At 39.9% G+C, this 23,326-nt stretch overlaps 2 protein-coding genes across 7 annotated transcripts in view; one reads left to right on the forward strand and one right to left on the reverse strand.

Moving 5' to 3' along the window:
- The first annotated feature begins 11,084 nt into the window (after positions 1-11,084).
- Positions 11,085-16,990, forward strand: mrpl57 (mitochondrial ribosomal protein L57). 3 transcript variants are annotated; one of them, XM_048536394.1, is made up of 2 exons: positions 11,085-11,182; positions 15,592-16,990. In XM_048536394.1, exon 2 carries the CDS (start codon positions 15,608-15,610, stop codon positions 15,917-15,919), a length of 312 nt encoding a protein of 103 aa, XP_048392351.1. In that variant the 5' UTR covers positions 11,085-11,182; positions 15,592-15,607; the 3' UTR covers positions 15,920-16,990. The 3 variants fall into 3 exon arrangements, with proteins under 3 accessions (XP_048392351.1, XP_048392352.1, XP_048392353.1); XM_048536395.1 differs by having other exon boundaries at positions 11,104-11,193; XM_048536396.1 differs by lacking the exon at positions 11,085-11,182 and adding an exon at positions 11,200-11,320.
- Positions 16,804-23,326, reverse strand: part of LOC125454866 (creatine kinase M-type-like) — a 28,991-nt gene continuing 22,468 nt past the window's right edge. For 2 of the 4 annotated variants that reach the window (XM_059648582.1, XM_059648581.1), the window contains 4 exons: positions 21,909-22,080; positions 20,740-20,863; positions 19,586-19,775; positions 16,804-17,342 (listed from right to left, as the gene is read on the reverse strand). In XM_059648582.1, coding sequence (XP_059504565.1) covers positions 17,146-17,342; positions 19,586-19,775; positions 20,740-20,863; positions 21,909-22,080 — 683 coding nt within the window. In that variant the 3' untranslated portion in view covers positions 16,804-17,145. The remainder of the gene's footprint in view (positions 17,343-19,585; positions 19,776-20,739; positions 20,864-21,908; positions 22,081-23,326) is intronic. The other 2 variants (XM_059648583.1, XM_059648584.1) reach the window with 2 other exon arrangements.

The following is a 23,326-nucleotide window of genomic DNA, read 5'->3' on the forward strand; positions in this document are numbered from 1 at the left end:
GTGGCTCAGTGTCAAATTCTGTTTGACAGCACTTCTGCGGAAAGCCTCGATACACTTTACTATGTTAAAGAGGCTATGAAAATGCAGTTATATGTTGCAAGCTACATCACTTTTGTTGATACAAAATGCAAACTATTGTTGCATTGTTCTACAAAGAAGTTTTACAATAACTTTTTCTGAGTTTCACAGTAGTCCCACAAGTTATCTACACCAGTCCTATTTTCAATTGTTAGATGAATATTATTATCCATACGGGGAAATTAATTTTTCCTTCCCTTCCTTCTGCTGTTCGCCTCTAGCACACAGACTCCCATAGCTGTGTTCACTAAACTCTGCCCTGTCAACCCTCTGGTAACACCTTTATTCCATTTTCACCCTTTCCCTTGCAGAACCATGACAATTTCTCTTGTCATGACATGCATCCACTAGCTTCTGTCTTCAATGGATTATTAACTGCTACCTCCACTAATGCTATTGTAAAACAAATCTTTTTCTGCCCTCCCTTTTCAGAATTCTGAATACAATAATTTCTCCTTAACCTGTGCTTACAGCATAAGAGCAGGAGCCTGCTCCACCATGATTGTAATCTCACCTCCACATTCCCGTCTGTCCCAGATAACCTATCACTGCTTTGCATGCTGAGAGTCTATCCACTTCTGCTTCTTCTGCCTTTTGAGGATATGTGTACCAAAAACAAGCCTCAGAGAGAAAGTAGTTATGCTCAACTCTTTTTTTAAATGGATGGCCTGTTTTAATTTTGAAACAGTAAACCATTTCTCCCTCAGAAGAAATCATCTTCTCAACCACTTGTCGTATGCCCTCAGGATTTTAGAAATTTCAATCAAGTTGCCTCTTACTCTTCTAAATTCCAGCAAATAGCCTGCCTAACCTTTTCTTGTAAGAGAAACCTACCTACCAGGTATTAATCAAATGAAATGTCGTTGGACTGCTACTCATTCACAATCTTCCTTAAATAGAAGACAATACCATATAGAGTACTCCAGATGTGGTCTCACTGGTGCCCTGTATACCTGGAGCATGACATCCCTACTTTTGTATTCAATTCCCTTTGCATTATATGACAACATCCTACTAACTTTGCTAATCAATTGCTGTACCTGCAATCCAACTTTTTGCAATTCTCAAACACGGACACCCAGATTCCTCTGCGTCTCAGAGCTTTGCAATATTTCACCATTTATATAATGCTATTTTATTCTACCCGCCAAATTTTCACATTTTCCCACATGACGTTCTATTGCCTAATCTTTGCTTATAATCTATGTATATCCTTTACAGTTTCCTTATGTCCTCTTAATAACTTACTTTTCTAACCATCTTTGCGTCATCAGCAAATTTAGCAGCCATAACTTTGGTCCCTTCATCCAAATCATTTGGATAAATTATAAAAAGTTGAGGCCCCCGTTCTAATTATGTGGTCGAGCATTTGGTACATACTTCCAACCAGAAAAAGACTTATTCATGCCTACTCTCCTGTATTGGCTTCCAAATTTTCTTGCTGTTCCAATATGTTACCCACTATACAATGAGCTTCTGTCTCTCATGCAATCTTTGACGTGGCATCTTATCAAATGCTGTCTGTAAATCTGAGTACAGTGTATGTACTTGTCCACCTATATCCATAACACGTGCTACTAACTCACATTGGTTAAGCATGATTTCCCTTTCACTAAAACCATGTTGTCTCTGCCTAGTTACCTTGAATTTTTCTAAGTGCCGTGCTATACTGCCTTTGTGATAAAAATGTGAAATGTTTCTCCTGTGACAGATGTTCAGCTAATAGTGCTATAACTTTCTGCTTTCTGTCTCATTCTCTCTGAAAAAAAGTAATACTCCCTCTCTTGTAACCCAATGGAACCTTGCAGAATCTAGGGAAATCTGAAAAATGAGAACCAACCAATCAGCTATCTTACTAGCCACTTCTTTTTGGAGCCTGGGATGAAGTCTGTTAAGATCCATGCGCTGGTCAGCCCACAACTCGAACAATTTGGTCAGTACTTGTTCCCTGTTTGTAGTTTTCTTTAGTTTCTGCCTCCCATCCATTTCCTGAATGACAGCTATTTTTGGGGTATTGCTTGTATCCTCTACAGTGAAGGCTGATATAGAATACTTGTTTAATTCATCTTTTATCTCCTTATTTTCCATTAGTAATGCAGGAGAATCCCTTTCTACAAGGCCAGGTGTTCATTTTATTAGCTATTTTCCTTTTTAAATACCAGTAGAAACTTCTACTGTCAATTTTTATGTTTCTAGTTAGCTTACACTTTTATTTTTTGTCATTCTAGTTACACAGTTGTTACATTGCTGGAGGTCATTAGGCCCAGAGTGCCACCACTAGCTCTTCAAATGAATATTATTGTCTAGTGCCTTTTTTTTACCCATGTCATTACCATTACCTAATGTTATTGTTTGTTTTTTATTAAAATATTTTGACTAATCTTCTGACCTGCGTCATCATCTTATACAATTTTGTGCTTTTTCTTTACGTTTGATATCATCTTTCACTTTTTTTATTTCACCCTTTGGAATTTTCCTTCCTGTTTGGAGTAGATCCATCGAAAAGGAATAGGAGTAGGAGTAAGCCATTTGACTCTTGAGCCTCCTGTGCCATTCAATATGAGCATCCAACTCAGTAACCCCTTTTACCTCTTGCCTCCCATACCCTTTGATCCTTTTAGCCCTAAGGATTATATGTAACTGCTTGAAAATATAAAGAGTTTTAGCCTCAACTGGTTTCTGTGGCAGAGAATTCCACAGGCTCACCATTCTTTGGGTGAAGAAATTTCTTGACACTGCAGTCCAGAATGGCCTATCTTATATGCTTAGACTGTCACCCTTGCTTTGGGAATCAATTCTGTGCGTTCTGCGATATCCCTAAAATGTCTCCAACAACCTTTAATCCAATTTGCCAGTTCACTTTAGCAAGTTCTGCTTTCCTGCCCTTATTTATATTGGTCCTGAACCCAATTCTCGCTCCCTGGAACTAAATTAAAATTGAATCATTATGATTGTTGAAACTTCGAGTGGCTTCACTATGAAATCATTCATTAATCTCATCTTCCTATCACTCTCCAATAGCCCCCCATATCCCCTCTCTCTTCCCTCTCTCTCCCTTGAAAATTTCACAGCCTCAAATTCTCCTTACTAGTAAAGTGGCAATTTACTCTTACTACTTTAATGTAGTATACTATATTTGTTTATGCAGTGATCCCTGCATCACCGAGGAGACAAAACACACATGAGGTGAATCATTTGTGAAACGCTTCTGCTCAGTCCACAGCTTCCTATCATTTGTCATTTTAATTCTCCGCTTTGCGTTCACTCTGACCTTTCTGTTCTTGGCCTGCTATGGTGTTCCAGTCAAGCTTGACACAAGTTTGGGGAACAGCACCTTATCTTTTGTGTCGGCAATCGACAGACTTCTGGATTCAAGTTGAATTCAACAGTTTTGGATCATAAGCTCTGCATCCATTGCATTCTGTTTTTTTTATCTGTATTCCTTCACATGTACTATGCTACTATGCAGTCTCATCTGGCCACATCGTTTTTGCTTCTTTATCAGAGTACCTCTTTCTTTGGATTTTGTACACAAGACCTTCTGCTGTATAATCTTGATTGCCCTTCATCCTATCATAAACCTTCCTTTTTTGTTCTTCCTACTTGCTCCCTCCCTCTTCCAATGTCTCAAAAGTTCTGTCTTTTCACAGTTCTGATGAAAAATTATTGACCTAAAATCTTAAATCTTTCTCTGAACAAATGCCAACCGAGGTTGTTGACTTGCTGTGTTTTCCCACCATTTTCTATTTTTAATTTCAAATGTCTTGTATTTGCAGTCTTTTGCTTATGTCTAATAAGTATAGGAGCTGGGAGGTCACATTGTGGTGGCATAGGACATTGATTAGGCCATGTTTGGAAAACTGCATTCATTTCTGGTCTCCTTGCTATAGAAAAAATATTGTGAAACTTTAAAGTGTTCAGCAAAGATTTATGAGGATGTTGCTAGGCTTGGAGGATTTGTGCCATAGAGGGAGGTTGAATAGACTGGGACTATTTGCCCTGGAGTGTGGGAGGTTGAGGGATGACCTTTTATAGAAGATTATAAAATCACGAGGGGCATTGATAGGGTAAATAGACAAAGTCTTTTCCCTCTCCTGCGTTCATGGAATTAAGATGCCAAAGAAAGTGGTGGAGTCTGGTACAATTACGACATTTAAGAGGCATCTGGATGGGTATATGAATAGGAAGGGTTTAGAGGGATATGGGCTAAATCCTGGCAAATGGGACTAGATTAATTTTGAACATCTAGTCGGCATAGACGAGTTGGACCGAAGGATCTGTTTCCGTGGTCAATGACTTAACAGATGTATCAAGTTCTCCTATAAAGATCCAGGAATTATAGGTGGACTAGGTGAAGAATTTCAAATGTAATATGAAGAGAAAATTTTAGAAATACTCCAAATCATGAAGCACCTGCACAGAGAGAAGCAAAGTTAAACGTTATGTCATTTGAACTGAATTAGGTAAAGAAAGTACAGAGATTGGGAGGAAAGAATGAAAGAGAAGTTTTATGAAAGGAGTGCAAGTTGGGAGTGATTATATGATTTGAAAGTGTAATGGTACAAGGCACAATGAATTGACTGGATAACTAAAAGAACAAATGGTGAGCCTCGTAGAAGTGTAACTGGGAAGTGCAGCATTGTTACCAACAACAGTTAACTGCTGCCTATTTTGGTTGGATACGATCTGAAATTACTGAAACTTCTGCAGAGTTTCCTTTGGCAAGTGTACAATGTCAAAGAGATTAAAATGGGTTTTAGAGGTACAATAACATGACTGGAAGCTTGAAGTCAATTGCGAACAGGGATTCTACAAAGTCATCATCCAATTTGTATTTGGTCTCCACAGTGTAAAAGAGATCACATCATGAACAGTGATTTCAATATACTAAATTTGAAGATACAAGTAAATCACTGCATTGCCTGGAAATGAAGTGTTTGGCGCACTGAGGTGGGAAGGGGGCATTTAAGAATATATAAATCAGGATTAAGAGTAGATCAGGATGAAGACAGCAGGCCAAGCAGCATCATAGGAGCAGGAATGCTCACATTGCGGTCTGAAGAAGGGTCCAGGCCCAAAACGTCACCTTTTCTGCGCCTATGATGCTGCTTGGCCTGCTCTGTTCATCCAGCTCTACACCTTGTTATCTTGGATTTTCCAGCATCTGCAGGTCCTATTATTTCTTAAGAGTAGATCATTCAGCCCCTTAAGCCTACTCTGTTTTTCAAGAAGATCACGGACGTTCTGATTGTTACTTAAAATCTGATTGTAACTTAAAATCTGTTCTTGCTTCCTGTCCCTAACAACCTTTCAGCTCCTTGCTTGATGAGAATCTATCTACCCCTTCCTTAAAAATATTTAAGTACTGTTTCCACCACCTTTTCAGGAAGAGAATTCAAAAGATATTCAACCTTTGAGAAAGAGAATTTCATTCATCTGTTTCACAAAGTGTGACCCCTGTTTTTTTTTAAACAGTAATCCCTAGTTTTAGATCCTCCAATAAGAGAAACATCCTTTCCTGCCAAGACCTCTCAGGATTTTGTATATTTCAATTAAGTTGTCTGTTACTCTTCTGAACAACTCCACCAGATATAAGTGAAGCCTGACCTACCTTTTCTGAACGGCCTCCAACACATTAAATAAGGTCATCAGTACTGAGCACAGTACTCAGCTGCTGTTTACCCAGTGTCCCGTATAACTGAAGCATAACTTCTCTACTTTTGAATTCAATTCCCCTTCAATAAATGAACATTCTATTAGCTTTCATAATTGGTAATGTTCCTGCATACTAACCTTTTGCGTTTCATGCATGAGAACACTAATTCCTCTGCATCTCAGATCTCTGCAATCTCTCACCACTTAAATGACTAGATTATTTTTATTCTTCTTATCAGAGAGGACAATTTTGCATTTTCTCACAATATATTTCATTTGCCATATCTTATTTGCCCATTCACTTAACCCAACTATATATTTTTGTAGACAACACAGTATGGAGCTGGAGGAACACAGCAGGCCAGGCAACATCAGCGGAGCAGGAAAGTTGGTGTTTCAGGTCAGGACCCTCTTTTTCTGATTCTGAGACCCACTGTAGACCCATATCTTGTAATTATCCAATCAGTGAACATCACATGCAGGCAAGCATTCCATCAATTCCAAAAGTGAACATGAAGGGAGTGGAAGCTGTAAGCTGCCCTATAATATGAATTAAATTGAACATGTCATAATGCTTAGCCATACCTAGTTATCATCTAGAGTTGAATGTCAATCTGGTCCTGCCTGGCACATAGCATGTACTGCTGCTGACCTCTGTCATGCAGAAGGACAGCTTCCTCTCAAGTGTCCTCATCTTGTTCCTTAGAAAATTGTTCCCATTCCCCCAGTTCTTCAGTATCCAGCACATCACCCAGCTGCCTGCTGAAATTGTAGAAGGATGCCAGGATGCTATAGCACATCCTATCCAGACTATAATGAATGGCCCCCAATCAATCAAAGCAGCAGTATCATATTTTCAGAAGGTCTATCATCTGTTCAACTACAATTGAAGTCAAAGTACAGTCATCAGGTTGCACAATGGTGTCATGAAGTGTGATCATAGTGGGTGAAAACCAGAAGAACTACAGATGTTGTAAATCAGGAACCAAAACAGAAGTTGCTGTAAACGCAGCAGGTCTGGCAGCATGTGTGAAGAAAAAAATCAGAGTTAATGTTTCAGGTCTGGTGACCCTTCCTCAGAACTCCTCTGTTCTGAGGCTCGATTGTAGTGGGTAGCCCTTGTCATCCAGTAACCAGCCTTGTGACGATCAATGCACAGGTACACAAGCCTGCTCTACAGTATAGGAGTCATAGCTAAGGTCGCAGGCATGCACCTCCAGGAAGTGGTAAAGTGATCACAAATGACCTGAATGTTAATAGAAGAAACCCCTTCTGTTTGACAAATTCTGCAGCATTGTGATATGGCCTGACTTTGATTCTGGGAAACAAAATGATCTGGTGTGATAGTGCACAGATGGCCGATGACCGGGAGATTCCATGCAGGTCAGCAGTTGTTCCTTGGAAGGTGGAAACAGCATAGAAGTTCAAAATAGTTTTCACTTTCACAACTATTAGGAGAAGATGGCTTTCCATTCCTGCAGCTTTCAGGTCCTGCTGTACCAGCTGACATTGTTCCATCACAGTGTCCTGGGATATGGAGAGCCTGGACTGACTCTGCTCCTTTCCCAGGAAATGGAGTCTTGTCCAAAAACACTGGTCCACCTGCAGACCCCACATGTTGTAGCAGAAATGCCTGTACTGTATAATATGCTGCACCCAGATAATGAGGGCCTTGTATCCATTATTCATTCAGCTTTAGCCTCAACGTGTGCATCAACTTGGTGAATTAGCCATGCCATCTGAGCGACAGATACATTACATCTAAGAAGAGTGTGTGCTCTTCAGATAGCCCCTCCATGCCCAGTGAACCTTCCTTTGAGTGCCTCCATTTTTTTTCTTAAAGGGCTCAAAACTATTCACTGTATTCCAGCTGTAATCTGGCTGGTGCCTCATATAGTTTTGGCAAAGCTACTATCGTTATGCTCCATTCCCTTTCAAAAAAAGCCGAACATTCCATTTGTCTTGCCTATTACCTGCTGAACTTTTTGACATTCTTGCACTAGGACTCCCAAATCTCTTGGTGCTGTAGCTTTCTCTAGTCTTCCTTCATTGAAATAATATTCAAAGCTATTCTTCTGATTTGATTCATTATTGTCACATGTACCAAGATACCATGAAAAGTATTGTTTTGCGTGCTGATCCAACAAATCATACCCTATGTAAGTACATCACGGTAATAGAGTAGAATGCAGAATACAATGTTACAGCTACAGAGAAGGTGCAAAGAAAGATCAACTCTGATATATGAGAGGTCTGTTCATAACTCTGGTAACAGCAGGGAAGAAGCTGTTCTTGAATCTCTCGGTATGTGTTTTCAAGCTTTTGTATCTTCTGCCCTATGGAAGAAGGTGGAAAAGAGTATAACTGGGGTGAGAGGTCAGCTGCTTTCCTGAAGTAATGTAAAGTATAGATGGAGTCAACAGGAGGAAGGCTGTTTTTTCTGGCGCTGGGCTGCATTCACAACTCTGTAATTTCTTGCAGTCTTGGACAGAGCAGTTGCCATATCAAGCTGTGAAAAATCCAGATAGGTTACTTTCTATGGTGCAGCTATAAAAATTGGTAAAGAGTCATTGTAGACATACTGAATTTCCTTCCTGCCAAAATGCATGATCTCTCATTTTCCCACATTGCATTCCATCCACCAAATTTTTGCTCACTTAACCTGTCCACAACCTTCTTCACCACTTGCCTTTCTATTTTTGTTTGTCATCCACACACAAACTTAACTATCGTATGTTCCTTCATCCAAGTCACTAATTGTAAATAAATGTGGACCCTGAGGTCCCTTTTACATGTTCCCCCTCTCACCTTAAACCTATGCCCTCTAGTTTTGAAATCCCCTACCCTGCAGAAACGACTTTAACTATTCGTCCTCTGCAAGCCCTCATGATTTTATAAAATTCCATAAGGTCATTGCTCAGCCTCTGATGCTCTAGGGAAAATAACCTCCAACCTGCTCAAATCATGCAACCCTAACAACATCCTTGTAGATCTTTTCTGAACCCTTTCAAGTTTAACGACATTCCTATAGCAGGGAGACCAGAATTAATGCAGCATTCTAATAGTAAGCTAACCCATATCCTGTGTAGCTGCATCGTGATGTCCTAACTCCTGTCCTCAATGCCCTGACGAATAAAGGCAAGCATACCAAACACGTTCTTTACTTGCCCTATCTATTTGTGGTTCTACTTTCAAGGAACTATGGGTCTCTTTGTTTGGCAACACTTCCCAGGACCTTACCATTAAGTATATAAGTCCTGTTTAGATGGAGCTTTATGATTGACAGTGGTCAAGGATGAACCATTCACGAGTCAAGGAGAGGTACTCACGATGCACAACGTTGTATGTTAATATCAGGTACAAGTTGCATTGACTAAGTAGTCATGGTTACAAAGACTATCAGCAGCCAAGGACGATATCTCCAGCCCTATGGTGATACAAAACTGGATTCTTCACTTCGCTTGCACTTCATCAGAGAGGGGGATGGGGAGAGGGTTCTGAAATAAATAGGGAGGGGGAGGCGGACTGAAGATGTATAGAGGAGAAGATAGGTGGGGAGGGGATAGGTCGGTCTGGGGAGGATGGACAGGTCAAGGAGGCGGGATGAGGTTGGTAGGTGGGAAATGGAGGTGCGACTTGAGGTGGGAGGAGGGGATAGGTGAGAGGAAGAACAGGATAGTGAGGCAGGGACGAGCCGGGCTGGCTTTAGGATGCAGTGTGGGACGGGGAGATTTTGAAGCTTGTGAAGACACCCACGCCCTCCACCTCCTCCAGAACTTCCAATTCCCTGGCCCCAACACCTTATTTTCACCATGGATGTCCAGTCACCCACGCCCTCCAACTCCTCCAGAACTTCCAATTCCCTGGCCGCCAACACCTCATTTTCACCATGGACGTCTAGTCCCAACACATACCACCTCACCAACCTCTGGATACAACACATCATCCTCCAACACTTCCGCCATCTACAATCCGACCCCACCACCCAAGACATTTATCCATCCCCACCCTTGTCTGCTTTCCGGAGAGACCACTCTCTCCATGACTCCCTTGTCCACTCCACACTCCCCTCCAACCCCACCACACCCGGCACCTGCCCCAGCAACCGCAGGAAGTGCTACACTTGCCCCCACACCTCCTTCCTCACCCCCATCCTAGGCCCCAAGATGACTTTCCATATTAAGCAGATGTTCATTGGCACATCTGTCAATGTAGTATACTGTATCCACTGTACCCGGTGTGGCTTCCTCTACATTGGGGAAACCAAGCGGAGGCTTGGGGACCGCTTTGCAGAACACCTCCGCTCGGTTCGCAATAAACAACTGCACCTCCCAGTCGCAAACCATTTTAACTACCCCTCCCATTCCTTAGACAACGTGTCCATCATGGGCCTCCTGCAGTGCCACAATGATGCCACCCGAAGGTTGCAGGAACAGCAACTCATATTCCGCTTGGGAACCCTGCAGCCCAATGGTGTCAATGTGGACTTCACCAGCTTCAAAATCTCCCCATCCCCCACTGCATCCTAAAACGAACCAAGCTGGTTCCCTCCCCCCACTGCATCCCAAAACCAACCCAGCTCGTTCCTGCCTCCCTAACCTGTTCTTCCTCTCACCCATCCCCTCCTCCCACCTCAAGCTGCACCTCCATTTCCTACCTACTAACCTCATTCCGCCTCCTTGACCTGTCCGTCCTCCCCAGACTGACCTATCCCCTCCCTACCTCCCCACCTAAACTGTCCTCTCCACCTATCTTCTTTTCTCTCCATCTTCGGTCTGCCTCCCCCTCTCTCCCTATTTATTCCAGTTCCCTCTCCCCATCCCCCTCTCTGATGAAGGGTCTAGGCCCGAAATGTCAGCTTTTGTGCTCCTGAGATGCTGCTTGGCCTGCTGTGTTCATCCAGCTTCACGCTTCGTTATCTTGGATTCTCCAGCATCTGCAGTTCCCATTATCTCTCTCTTCACTTCCCTTTCCAAGATTGCATAGCATTATCAAATTTGGAGGACGTTAATGCAATCTTCAACATGAACCATTTCAGAGCCATTGCCTTCTTCCGCAGTGAAGGGAATGATTAAAGTGGTGGGTGCAATGTTGAATGGGGAGAGAATAAGAGCAAGGTTGGGGAGGATGTATGAGTGTATTTCGGAGTTTATGGGGGGGCAGCCATCCCGGCGATGACTTGAGGCTCGACAACAGCCATCTCCCAGACCCGCCTCCCCTCTCATCTCCGTCTCTTCCCATTTTCCGGGGAGCCTTCGGCGTTACCCATAGCAACCCTAACGCGCCGGGCCGCTAATCGGAATGCTCGTTACTAAAGCCGCTAGCAACAGCTAGTTATAGCCCTGTTTGCTGGTGTGTGTCCCCTTCTGGCGGCGTGGTCCAATAGGATGATGGGTTGTTCCGAGGTGCTTTCGGTGTGGCAGAGAGTAACGGCTGGAGCGGGAGCCTGGTGAGTGAAAGGTGACTCCTTTTACAGAAGCAGTTGTAAATTATCAGGGGTTGTTATGGGGGAAGTTATAAAAATTAGGCCCGTTTGCGTGGAATTTAGAAGGTTTTTGGGCGATCTGATTGAAGTTTTCAAGACAAGGTAGATAAAGATAAATTGTTTTCGCTGGTTGGGCATTTTAGAGCGAAGGGACATAATCTGAGAATTAGGGCCAGATCGTACAGGAGAGATGTTAAGAAATATCTCTACACACAATGGGTGTTGGAGGTTTTGAACTTAAGAAACAGCAGTGGATGCAGGATCAATTGTTATTCTTAAAACTAAGATAAATTTTGTTAAGTAAAGGTATTAAAGGAAATGGGTCAAAGGGCAGGAATATGAAATTAAGCCCTCAAATCATCCATGATTGCCTTAAATGGTTGAGGGGATGAATGGCCTGCTGTTTCTATGTTTCTCTTGTATGTCTTCCCCCTCTGCTTTCACTGGACATTTTTAAGGGAATGGGTGGCAGGAATAAACTGGGGATCGAAGAACAGAACTAAATTTCCAGTAAGGGTGTTTTGGGGATAAGTAACAGGACAGATGTAGGGCTGAATTGATGTTTCATATATTTGCTGTGTTTTGTTGAATGCACGTTACTTTGGATTGGTTTCCAGCTCTCCATGTTGCTACCCAACTCATGGCTCTCCCCCATAATTTGGAAGGGGGAGATGGTGTGTTGACAGGCACTGAATAATTGAATCAGTTGAACTTTGTGAGCAGTTAGTTTGGGCAACCTGTATTTAATATACTGTAAGAGTGGGAAAGAAATTAGATTCTATTCTTGGTGGAGTAGGTGCCTGTTGTGCATGGGAAACACTCCTGAAAGACCTTCTTCCCTTCCTGCGCTTTAAATTCCCCATCCACATGGTGTTCCAGATTGGTGGCCTAATGCTCCTGACTCACCTGGGTCCAGAATCCATTGGGTCCTTTATCCTAGGGCTTATTCTGGCAGCATTCTTGGTGCTACTTGAGCTTCTGACCAATTGGATTGGCCAGCAGTTCCAGAAAGTGATGTACAAAATATTCCGCAGGCACATCAATAATGAGAAAATTGAGAAAGCCAAAACAGCTGTGTAAAATATAATTTGAAATGGTACAAACATTGCATTACAAACTTTTCCTCTCTTGTTTGACGAATGAGACTAATGGAGTGGATGAATTAGAGAAATGATAATAATATTTAAATGGGAAGAGAGAGAGAGAGAAAGGTGATAAACTAATCAAACTTGGATTAAAAATCTCATCATAGAATACAAAATAAGGAAAAGGCACTTCTTTCTACAATGTCTTCATTAGAAAAGGGATTATTGCCGGAGGATTGGAGCCAGCTCAAATTTTTATATTTTTAAATACACTTGGAGCAAGTGTGAGAAGCCAAAGGTCAGTCTAATGCTGAAGATAGGAAAAGCAATGGAACCTTTACTCAAATATTTAATTAAGAGATCTGGAAACTGAAAATATAATGCACAGAGGGAGGCCGTTCAGCTAATCTTGTAATGTCTCAATCAAGAGTAAACAGCCAAGTCCAGGTATCTAGCTCTTGGTCTATAGACCTGTAGACTATGGAGCATCAACTGCATGTTCAAGTAATTTAAATGCAGTGGGCAGTTTTGCTTCTCTTTCACCTTTCTGCCAATTTCTTAATTTTGATTTTTCTCCAAGTAATTTACTTCTCTAATGGAATTAGATTCTTCTCTCCTTCATCTAAGCATTTCAGAAAATTGTTTCTCAATCAAATCTTCCCTTATCATCTTGCATTCTAAACAAGATAACCCTAGAAAAGATCAAGCTTGAAATGAAAAGGCTTAATGTGAGGGTGGAGTCAGTGCAAATCGTGCACACAGGACTCAAGTTCTTTGCAAGGCTGAATGTCATAATGTACATGGTAATCACTAATAAATTGTCACTCTTCCGATGGGATGTGTCCTGGAAATAAAGCCCCATTACTCACGAGTCAACACAAATATGAAATACGACCAATTTAATCACTAGGATGGCAACTATACATTCAAGCATACGCTTTCTATTAAAAGAATGGGCAGAGAGACCAAGGTTGCCTTGTTGGTAAAAAAAATGAGTGTATGTAAAAGATCCCAACAAAAGCAGTGTTTTTCCAGTATCAGTGTAGCATTTCTTACTTCCCTCATATTTTCAAAAGCAGATAATCTGGTTACCATTTAATTTTGTTGCTGTTTGTGTGATAGAAATTGACTGTCCGATTTGCCTACTACTGTGAATTCAGTCACAAGATGTGGGCATCACTGGCTATGGTAGCATTTATTGGCATAATTGCCTAAAGAAGGTGGTGGTGAGCTGCCTTCATGAGCCACCGGATTCCTTAGAGTATATTATGCTTACAGTGAAGGGAGTTCTAGCATTTTGACCTAGTGAAAGTGATACAGTTCCAAATTAAGAGTTTGGAGCTTGAAGGTGACCTTGTAAGTGACGGTGTTCTCATGTATTTGCTGCCTTGGGCCTTCCATATGGTGGAGATCATGTTGGAAGGTGTTGCGTCAAGACACTGGGTGAAGTGTTACAGTACAATTTGTGGGTGGTTCAGGTAACTGCCATTGCATTAAAGGCGGAGGGAATTCATGTTGAAGGTGTTAGATAGGGTGCTGTGGCCTGAATGGTGCTAAGTTTCTTGTAGGCTGCAGAATCTGCACTCATCCAGGTAAGTGATGAGCGTTCCATCCCACCCCTGATTGGTGCCTTGTAGATGGAAGACTTTGCAGAATCAAGAGCTGAGTCAACTGTCTCAGAATTACCGACTACTGAACTGCTCTTAAAGCCGCAGTATTTTAGTATATGATCAATGGTAACCTACCAGAGTGTTGATACTGTGGGATTCAACATAATGCCATTGAATATCAAGGAGCAGTGGTTGGATTATCCTTTATTGAAGATGGTCATTGCCTGACGCTCATGTGGCATGAATATTAGTTTTCACTTTACAACCAAAGTTGCATGGCATGGAAACAACCTTCGATCCAACTTATCCATGCCGACTAGATGTTCTAAATTAACCTAATCCCATTTGCCAGCGTTTGGCCCCCCCTTTAAACCCATCCTATTCATATATTCATCCAGATGCCTTTTAAATGTTGTAATTTTACCAGCCTCCACCACCACCTCTGGCAGTTCATTCCTTACATGCATCACTCTGCATGAAAAATTTGCCACCTAGGTGCCTTTTTAAATCTTTTCCCTTTCACCTTTAACCTATGTCTTCTAGTTTTGGACTCCCCTGCCCTTGGCTATTCACCCTATCCATGCCCTTCATGATTTTATAAACTTGGATAAGGTTACCCTTCAGCCTCTGACACTGCATGAAAAATAGACCCAGCCAATTCAGCCTCTCCCTATAGCTCCAACCTTGCAACCTTGGCAACATCCTTGTAAATCTTTTCTGAACCCTTTCAAGTTTAACAACATTTTTCCTATAGCAGGGAGACGAAAATTGAATGCAGTATTCCAATAGTGGGCTAACCAATGTCCGGTACAGCCACAACATGACCTCCCAACTCCTATACTCAATGCACTAACCAATAAAGGCAAGCACACCAAATGCCTTCTTTACTATCGTGTCTACCTGCAACTCTAATGAACGCTGAACCTGCATTCTAAGGTCACTTAGTTTGGCAACACTCCCCAGGACCTTATCATCAATGTTTAAGTCCTGCCCTGAACTTCCCTACCAAAATACAGCACCTCATTTATCTGAATTAAACTCTATTTGCTATTCCTTGGCCCATTTGCTCATCTGATCAAGGTCCCATTGTACTCTAAGATAACCTTCCTCGCTATCCACTGTGCCACTAATTTTGGTGTCACCTGCAAGTTCAGTAACCATACCTCCTATATATTCACATCTAAGTCATTAATATAAATGGCAAAAAGCAGTGGGGCCCACCACTGATCCTTGTGGCACACCATCGGTCACAGACCTCCAGTCTGAAAAGCAACCCTCCACCACTACCCTCTGTTTCCTATCTTGGAGCCAATTTTTATTCAAATGAATAGTTCTCCCTGCCAGGAGAAGGTTACATGTGTTATAACCTTGCTACCAAAAGGAATTAATTGAGTTGCAAAATACTTTTTGAGGTCCTGGAAATGGGAAAGGCACAATTTGATAGCAAGATTGATCTTTCCTTGTGACAGTTTGCTTATGTTCAGGTTTTTTTTTCCAGCTGTTCATATTAGACAAGTTGACTGTGTTTTTGACAGGTTCACTGCTAAACCTCAATACTGTCATGTTCCAGTCTTTTTTCAATAATTTTTAAACTCCCCTTGTGTGCAAGAATCAGTTTAATTTTAAATGTTTTACTACAAGTTATGTTCCAGTTTTGATGGTTGCTATTTATTTCAAGGTAAAACTGTGGCAGAATGTTTCTTACGGCATTTCTGCTTCGGAAAGGAATTCCAGGCAAACAGTGGATAGGAAAATACAGACGCCCTAGACAAATTACCTGGCAAATGAAGCGTAATGTAATTAAAAGGCTGGAAATCGAAAGGGAGACAGAGTACTGGCTGAGCCGCCCCTGGATGACTGTAGAGCAGGAAAGGGGTCATGCAGCACAACGCAGAGCTGAACGTTGGGAGGCTTTCAAGAATGCCAAATCTGCAAACTTCCCTGAATCCAAATATATTGAAGAACATTTAAATCACTTGAATGTAACCAAAAAGTGGGGCATGTGAAAAATTTGGCAGAGGTATCTTTTTTAATTATGTTACCAAATCCACTGATGGGATTTTAAAAGTGCCTCCTGGTAATTATTGTGAACTCAACTAGCAATAAAGTTGTGTGTTATGTCTAATTATTTAATTTTGGAAATTGCCTGTTGTATTCAGAGCAGTTGGGTAATTTTATGACTTGATAATTGATGTAAAGATTTCCACTATTTCCACTGTCCCTTCTGGACCTTATACATCTATTCATGACCACCCTATTTCAGTAGGCCAGAAAACTTTTATTAAAGAATGAGATTAATTCTAAAAGTGCCACTTCTATTTTCTTCATTCATACTTTCATGCTTACACTCATTTCCTGGAAATGGCAGGAGTTCAGCTTTTGACCTGCATTTCAAGTACAGATCTTGTTGGCATTTATTCCTTAAGACTTGTTATATGAAGAACAGGGAGATTTGAAGATCTTCTTCCTGTTCCTCAATCTACCCAAGAATGCAATAGACTTTTTTATATTAAATTCCCACTTGCAGCTCATCAAACTGATACAAATGAAGAGTATCGTGGTTTGAATCTGCAGTCTGTGCTAAGATATGCTTAGTCCAAGCTGTACTCGGAGTACAACAAATGTCTTCCATGTGTCTGCTATATAGAACACTGGTAGGAGTTTCTGCTTTTGATGATTATACAGCAACCTCTGTTGCAGGTGTCAGCGTTCAGCAGAGAACAGTTTGCTGGATTTAATTGTCAAGGCACAAATGAATAATGCCAAGGTTCTTAAGGGCGGTCAGGATCCGTGGAATTGTGCCTTTACAATGATGATGTTTCTTTCAAAAGTCATTCTGAAAAGCAAGTATTAATTTTATGGAGATCACCTCAGTGTTCCCAAAGCTTAATTTTATCAATATGCATCAGTTTATTCTCTGGCTCACTGTGATCTGCATCAGGTGTACAATTCACTATTCCTATTACTGGATGTTGATCATAGTATAGAAAATTACATTCAAAAGTACTGAAATCTTAAAAAATTTACAAATAATGTGTAACAGTTATCATTTGTAAATTAAAATTTTATTTCAGAAGTTTTTTTTGCATCATCTGGTTATTTTCAATCTTGTTTCTTTGGGTCACACATATTTTAGGGCGTGCTCTTAAGTTTTTGTGGGAACCCTTCCTTTGAGTGAAGTATTAATTTCCATGCCAGGTAGATTAATATTTGTTATATATGTTGTAAATAATTATTCATGTATATCCATCTGCTTCTGAGTGGGAAAGAGATCTTCAATAGGACTTCCTTGTTCTATATATTTATCCATGTGGATCAGCAGTTTAATTCCATCGACTAGCAATTGCACCAATTCTACTTCTGAGAAACCAATTCTGTCAGCATTGGAAATGTCCCAAACTTCAGTTCCAGCAGAAGCATCCGCAGCACCTACAGTACACAGTGACACAGGAGCAATTAGTAAATACAGCTACAATTTCAATGATTGTAATAGAGTCTATAGAGTGAACAGCAAGTTGAAATTAATTCTATAAATATTGATGTCATAATTAGAAATGTTGGAACTTAATTTGCTGTTAAGATAACAATGAGGCTAATAGAACTCAATTTATGCTGAGTTTAACAGCAACTTCAAGCGAGAAGCAGATGTACATTTAAATGCAAAAGTGAGAAGTTCCCCTCCAAAATGCACAATTAATTTAATGAAAATGGCATATCAGTATCTCAAAACTGAAATATATTAAGTTGGTTTACTTAAGCAGTAGATACAAACTACTTGTCTCTGAAAATCTTGACTGTATCTTACATTTTTAAGAGTACTTATTGTTAATTACTCCTAATCAACCTCTGACACTGGCATAATAACAATGACAAGTACAGTGTTTTATTCATTCAGGTTTTAGTTGTTGGGGATTTAAGTTTTTTTTACTTTGCCATTGTGTACTTTCATCCTCCCTTTTCCATGTGCTGTTTCTGTACTGATTCAGCATTGTGTTTGTCCATTCTAATTTAAACTTCCTTTGCAGTCCTCATTGTGTTCATTTCACAATTCTTCAATTTGATTAGTTTGCTTGCTCTTTTTGCTTGGTCTCAGGAGCCTAGCTTTCCCTCAGTGCAATTATTGACCAGCACTTCCAGCAACGTGTAGCCTTTCACATCACTGTGATCAAACGTGTTGTTCTACTGCAGCAAGTAACGGCCCCATTTATCATCTAATCAGTTTTTGCTGTAAGACAATGGACTATTAGAAGATTTGGTCAAGCACTTCTTTTTTCAGTACAGGGACTTCTGGAGTTAATTTCTAAGAATTTAGTAGACCTAAAAATGCACTGTTATGGAACAAAACATAAACTTGCTAAATCCAAATAAGCTCAAATTCTTTCCTATAGTATACTATTTCTGGAATATTTATTGTAATTTATTTCAGCACTTCAAAAATATTGTGTTGTTCATAGTTGGTGCCCTGGTTTAGAGCTAAAAGATTTGCTGAGGAGCAGCACAAAAGCATTTAGAGTTGTTGCTTGATCCTGAAGTGTAAGAACAGAATTCAAAAGTGGTCATGTGGATGGAAAGAGAGTGGGAGAATTTAAAACATTCTGTCTCGTGGGAGTGGAGCAGAGCAATAACATTTGGGGTCACAGTCTAGAAAGCAATTTTAATAGTTTAATATCCCAGTTGGAATGGCCAACAGTAGGACTGGCTTTCCAGTGAATATTGGAGGACGTAGATATCTGAAGATGAGGTGAATATTAGCAGAGTGGACTGAGGGCTAGCCGGAAACTACTGACACTGTCTTACATAGTCTGAGGAAGTGCAACTATAATGAAATACAGATTTTTTTTTAAATAAATTAAGGGAAAACTACTATGATGGATGACTAAAAGCTTGACTAAAGAGTGGTCACGTTTAAAGTTCGAGGGCAGCTTAGCGAACACGTTTCAGAACTTAGGATAAGATAGAAGGACTAAAGGTGAGGTAAAGGCAGTTGGGGTGTCTTAAGATGCCAAAGTTGAAACAAAATGAAGTTTCTGGAATTAGAAATTACAAAGATAGAAATTGGCCATGAAATCATTTAAACATAAGCATGAGAATTTTACCAGAGGTGTATAGGAAATATACTTCCTGGTTGTTCTTTGTGACTTTGAGGGGCTTGTTAATGCTTTTGCAAGGAAAGAATGCTGATAGGTATTGAAATACAACAATAGAGGTCACAAGACTTAATCACATAGACGTAACTGTTTCTCAACAGTTGGTTCTAAAAGATAAAAGTATTCCAGTCAAGTTATAAGATGGGTAAAATTGTTATACTGGAGAAATAAAAAGAAACAATTTGCTTGGAGAATAAAACATATGTATCCCAGCTTTGTATATGTGCACAGATAAGCCCAATATGCAAATAGGTATGTTGAGCAAGCAAAAATGGTACACAAACAAGACATCAGCCTTAGAAATGTATAACTTTCAGGAAATGCATTTTCTTGAAACAAAATAAAGTCAGAAATTAGTGTGTTATGATGATATAGCATGAACTTGTCACGAGGTGCAGAAGTGTTAGCTATTATGTGTTTGTTTATTGTCAATTTATTCAGACTTTGGTATTGCACACTTTTTGAACTCCGTTGATTATTTACATTAGGGATATTGTATTGAAGTGTTTTGTTGTAATACAATACCAGTAAGCTTCTTTTCTAAACGTAGTCTCTGCAAGATCTCGTCGAACTTCTGATGTTTACTGATGTATTTCAGTCTAATATGGACACTTGCACACATACCAGTGCCAAGATCTGAAGGACAGGTTGACACATATCCTAAATTATCCTTCCAGATGAAAGGGTGTTTTTTCCGGTGGTATATTTCTTCAAGCTAAATCAAGAACTAGAGTTAGTTCTCCATTTTCCAAAGATGTATGGTTCAATGTTAGTCATCAACAAAAAAAAACACAGCTCTCTCTAGGATACGAAGAACTGCAGATGCTGAAGTCAGAGCTGGAGGAACACAGCAGGCCAGGCAGCATCAGGAACAGGAAAGCTGATGTTTCAGGCTGGGACCCTTCCCAACTCAAAACATCAGCTTTCCTGTTCTTCTTGATACTGCCTGGTCTGTTGTGTTCCTCCAGCTCCACACTTTGACAGGTCTCTCTAGAGAGTCTTCTCTTCAAATACTAGACTAATGCTTAAATCCAGCTGAGTAATGGCAATCAGGCTGTACATCATCACAAATGCAGGCACTCTCGTGTCATTTTTTGAGGGTATGTCTTCTAATCTTTTACCACTAATCCCTCCTTGCTGATGAGACTGGCTTCCCAGATTCTACCAACATCTCTCACATAGCTGCTACATAATAGAAACTACAGCCTGGCAAAGAGTCTCCCTTGTGTTCTACTAGGAAATACCAAATAATGTGCTACATGTGCACAATCAAAAGGAAGGGAATAAAGCAATGTAGCTTTGTATCTCCCCTCATTTGCGTTCTGAATTTTATTTCAATTTTAACTTTTTTTCATATCACATACACCAATCCACATGGAGAATACTGAAGCTTGATCCAGTAAGTATCTAGCCAATTCTTGGAAACTGAAGAAGACCACACTGACATAATTTGCCTAACCATTCCAGAGAGTAAACATATGACATTGCAGGCTTTCTGCCAGATGGAAAAGATGAAATTGGAAACATCATAGGAAATTTCTTGTATCCTAATGTTGACAAATTATGCACATTCAATTTTATTTCAGTTTTCCAGCATCTGCAGTATCTCGTGATTATTTTACATTCATTTGGTCTTTTATGAAAATGAATGTAATGAGAAAATGAAAGCAACTGCACACCTTTTTAAGACCCAAACAATAACGTGTAAAGACTTGTTTCACATTTCCACCATCCTGAATGGAAGTAATGCGAAGATGGTCCTCTTTATTGACCCAGACAATAAAATTCTTCATATCATTGTGCCTGTGGAAAGTAAATTTACAATTATGTTTTTGATGCCAAGTTTCTTTGAAATTCAATATCCCCTTCAGGCCCTAATAGACCTGCTTCTCTCTTTTTTACTTGGGCTCCATCATCAATCTCTGATGTAGGTCGCACTGCAGTACTGCTGCAGTGCCTTAATCAGCCAGCAGTTCTCAACACAGCAGCAGGAAGTCTGCAAAATGGTGGAATTTCTGCCACAAAACCAGGAATCCCAACAGTGAGCAGTTATGTGCCAGATTTAGACTGGCCACAGTGGGGTTCAACCAGTTTTCCAGCCATTTCCCAACATCCATACCAGATGTGGTCATTAAATTCTGTCCATTAGCTCTTTCTCTACACTTGACTACCTAACTGAGTATTTTAAACATTTTGTTTTCATTTAATATACAATTATTGTTTTGACAGAACTCAGTTTTGGTAAAGTCATAGAAGTTTCCGTATATTTTGTTAAGTAGCATAAAGCAATAATGTTGAATTTTGAAAATCAAGTAGATAAACAAAAATAATCAAATTATGTTGAAGATTTAACAGTTTTACAAAAGCACACAAATTTATGCACTTTTTCAGGACAATCCAATCTGTACAAAATGTCTTATTTCATTTTTCTAAATAAACATAAGTTTATTATTCTCTCCTCCTATGGCCAAGGTGATAGCCAAACAAACTTCTCACAGTTTCTCCAATATCACCTGAATGACTGGATGAAACAAATCTTAGGCCAGATCTCTACTGATTCCTTTCTTTCCTCTTGCTATACACTTCTTTCCAGATGACAAGTATTTTGTAAACAACTATTTTGCTCACAAATGCTCACCCCTCTCTTGATGCTACTTCACATTTGCAGTAGGAGAAACAAGGTGACGTAAGTCTACTTGTAATTGGCATATGATTCCAGTGCCTCAAAACAATCAAGATTACAATGTCAATAATATGGAAAAGCCAAGTCCGGGATTCATCATTCATGGTTGCAATATGCAGTTCCATTGCCTTTGATAAACATTTTATATTAAAGGGAAAAGCTTACCAGACTCCCCGTGAATCTGGCCAATCTCTAGCCATACCAGATGAAAGCATTAATGGAGAAATAAGGTTCTCAGAAAGGATTCCAGCAGCAGACAGTCTCTGATGTTCTTCCTCACTTAAGTTCTTCAGCGACTGATATGTTCCCTTAAATTCACCATCTAATGCATTGAGGGCTGTAGTTTATAGTTTTTGTTAGGAGAAAGTAAATGAAAACACATAGTTAATTCTTGCATAGATCATATTGGAACAACAGCTCATGATTTGATGAGCCTTTTGCTTCATAAAATCATTTTCAAAAAAGAGGTCTTAATTACTTGCATTCTGGCACAAAAGTTAAGGTTACCACTAGGTGCAGTACTGATGGAGTATTGTGCATGTGGAAATGCTACCTTTCAGATGAGATTGTAAACAGGCCCTGTTTATACTCTCAAGTGGGCACTTCTCCTATTCTGGCCGATATTTATCCCTCAGTGTTACAGGAAAACAGATTATCTGTTCATTATTACATTGCTGTTTGTGGGAGTGTGCTGTGCGCAAATAGTTTTTGTAGTTCTAACATTACAACACTACACTCCAAAAGCACTTTATTGGTCATAACACATTTATACAGTCATAGTGCATCAAAACAGGCCTTTCAGTTCAACTAGTTCACACTGACCATGTTTCCAAACTAAACTAGTACTACCTGCCCTCATTTGGCCCATACTTGTGAAAGACACGATATAAATGTGAATCTTTCTTTAATTTTCTTTTAAACTTTACAATCGGTGCAATTGAAAATGTCTAATCACTTTTAGGGAAATTATCATATTCCATAGCTATAAGATATTCACACGTTGATTAAATATGTTAGCATAATTTAGGATACCCTTGTATATTCATCTCAGCAATATAATACAAAATTCTCCATAGTTCATTCTCCTCAATCACACACCAAAAGGTGTAAACCAACTGCCTAGCCGTTGAAAAATCAAAGAGTCCATTATAGCTCTAAAGCATGCAGTCCATGCTCTGCTGATGTTAACTTAGCAGCTATAGCAAATATCAGTCTTTGTTATAGGAATGCTTGATACTGCTATTCAGTGTATGCTCTATGCACCACAGGGAAACTGGCCAGTTTCCAGGTTGTTCCTTTCTTAAACTCATTTTTAGAGGTCTCCTTAGGAAAATCACAAAGAGACGAGAAGAAATGGTCAAAAATATCAGCAATGACGTGGAAATGAATGCTATTCAGTTATGACAATTTTTTTGTCAGATGTTAAAAGTAAATATGAAAACAGGAAAAGAATAATAAAAGATGCAATTTTAAATAGCATTTAGTAATTAGTATTTTGGCGAAGAAATCTGCTAAAATAAGAAATCCTTAACTTACAGCACCTTAGTTATTTGTCAGTGGTGCCAATCTCTTGACTAAAATCA

Source organism: Stegostoma tigrinum, chromosome 9 (assembly GCF_030684315.1).
Source record: "Stegostoma tigrinum isolate sSteTig4 chromosome 9, sSteTig4.hap1, whole genome shotgun sequence".
NCBI lineage: Eukaryota > Metazoa > Chordata > Chondrichthyes > Orectolobiformes > Stegostomatidae > Stegostoma > Stegostoma tigrinum.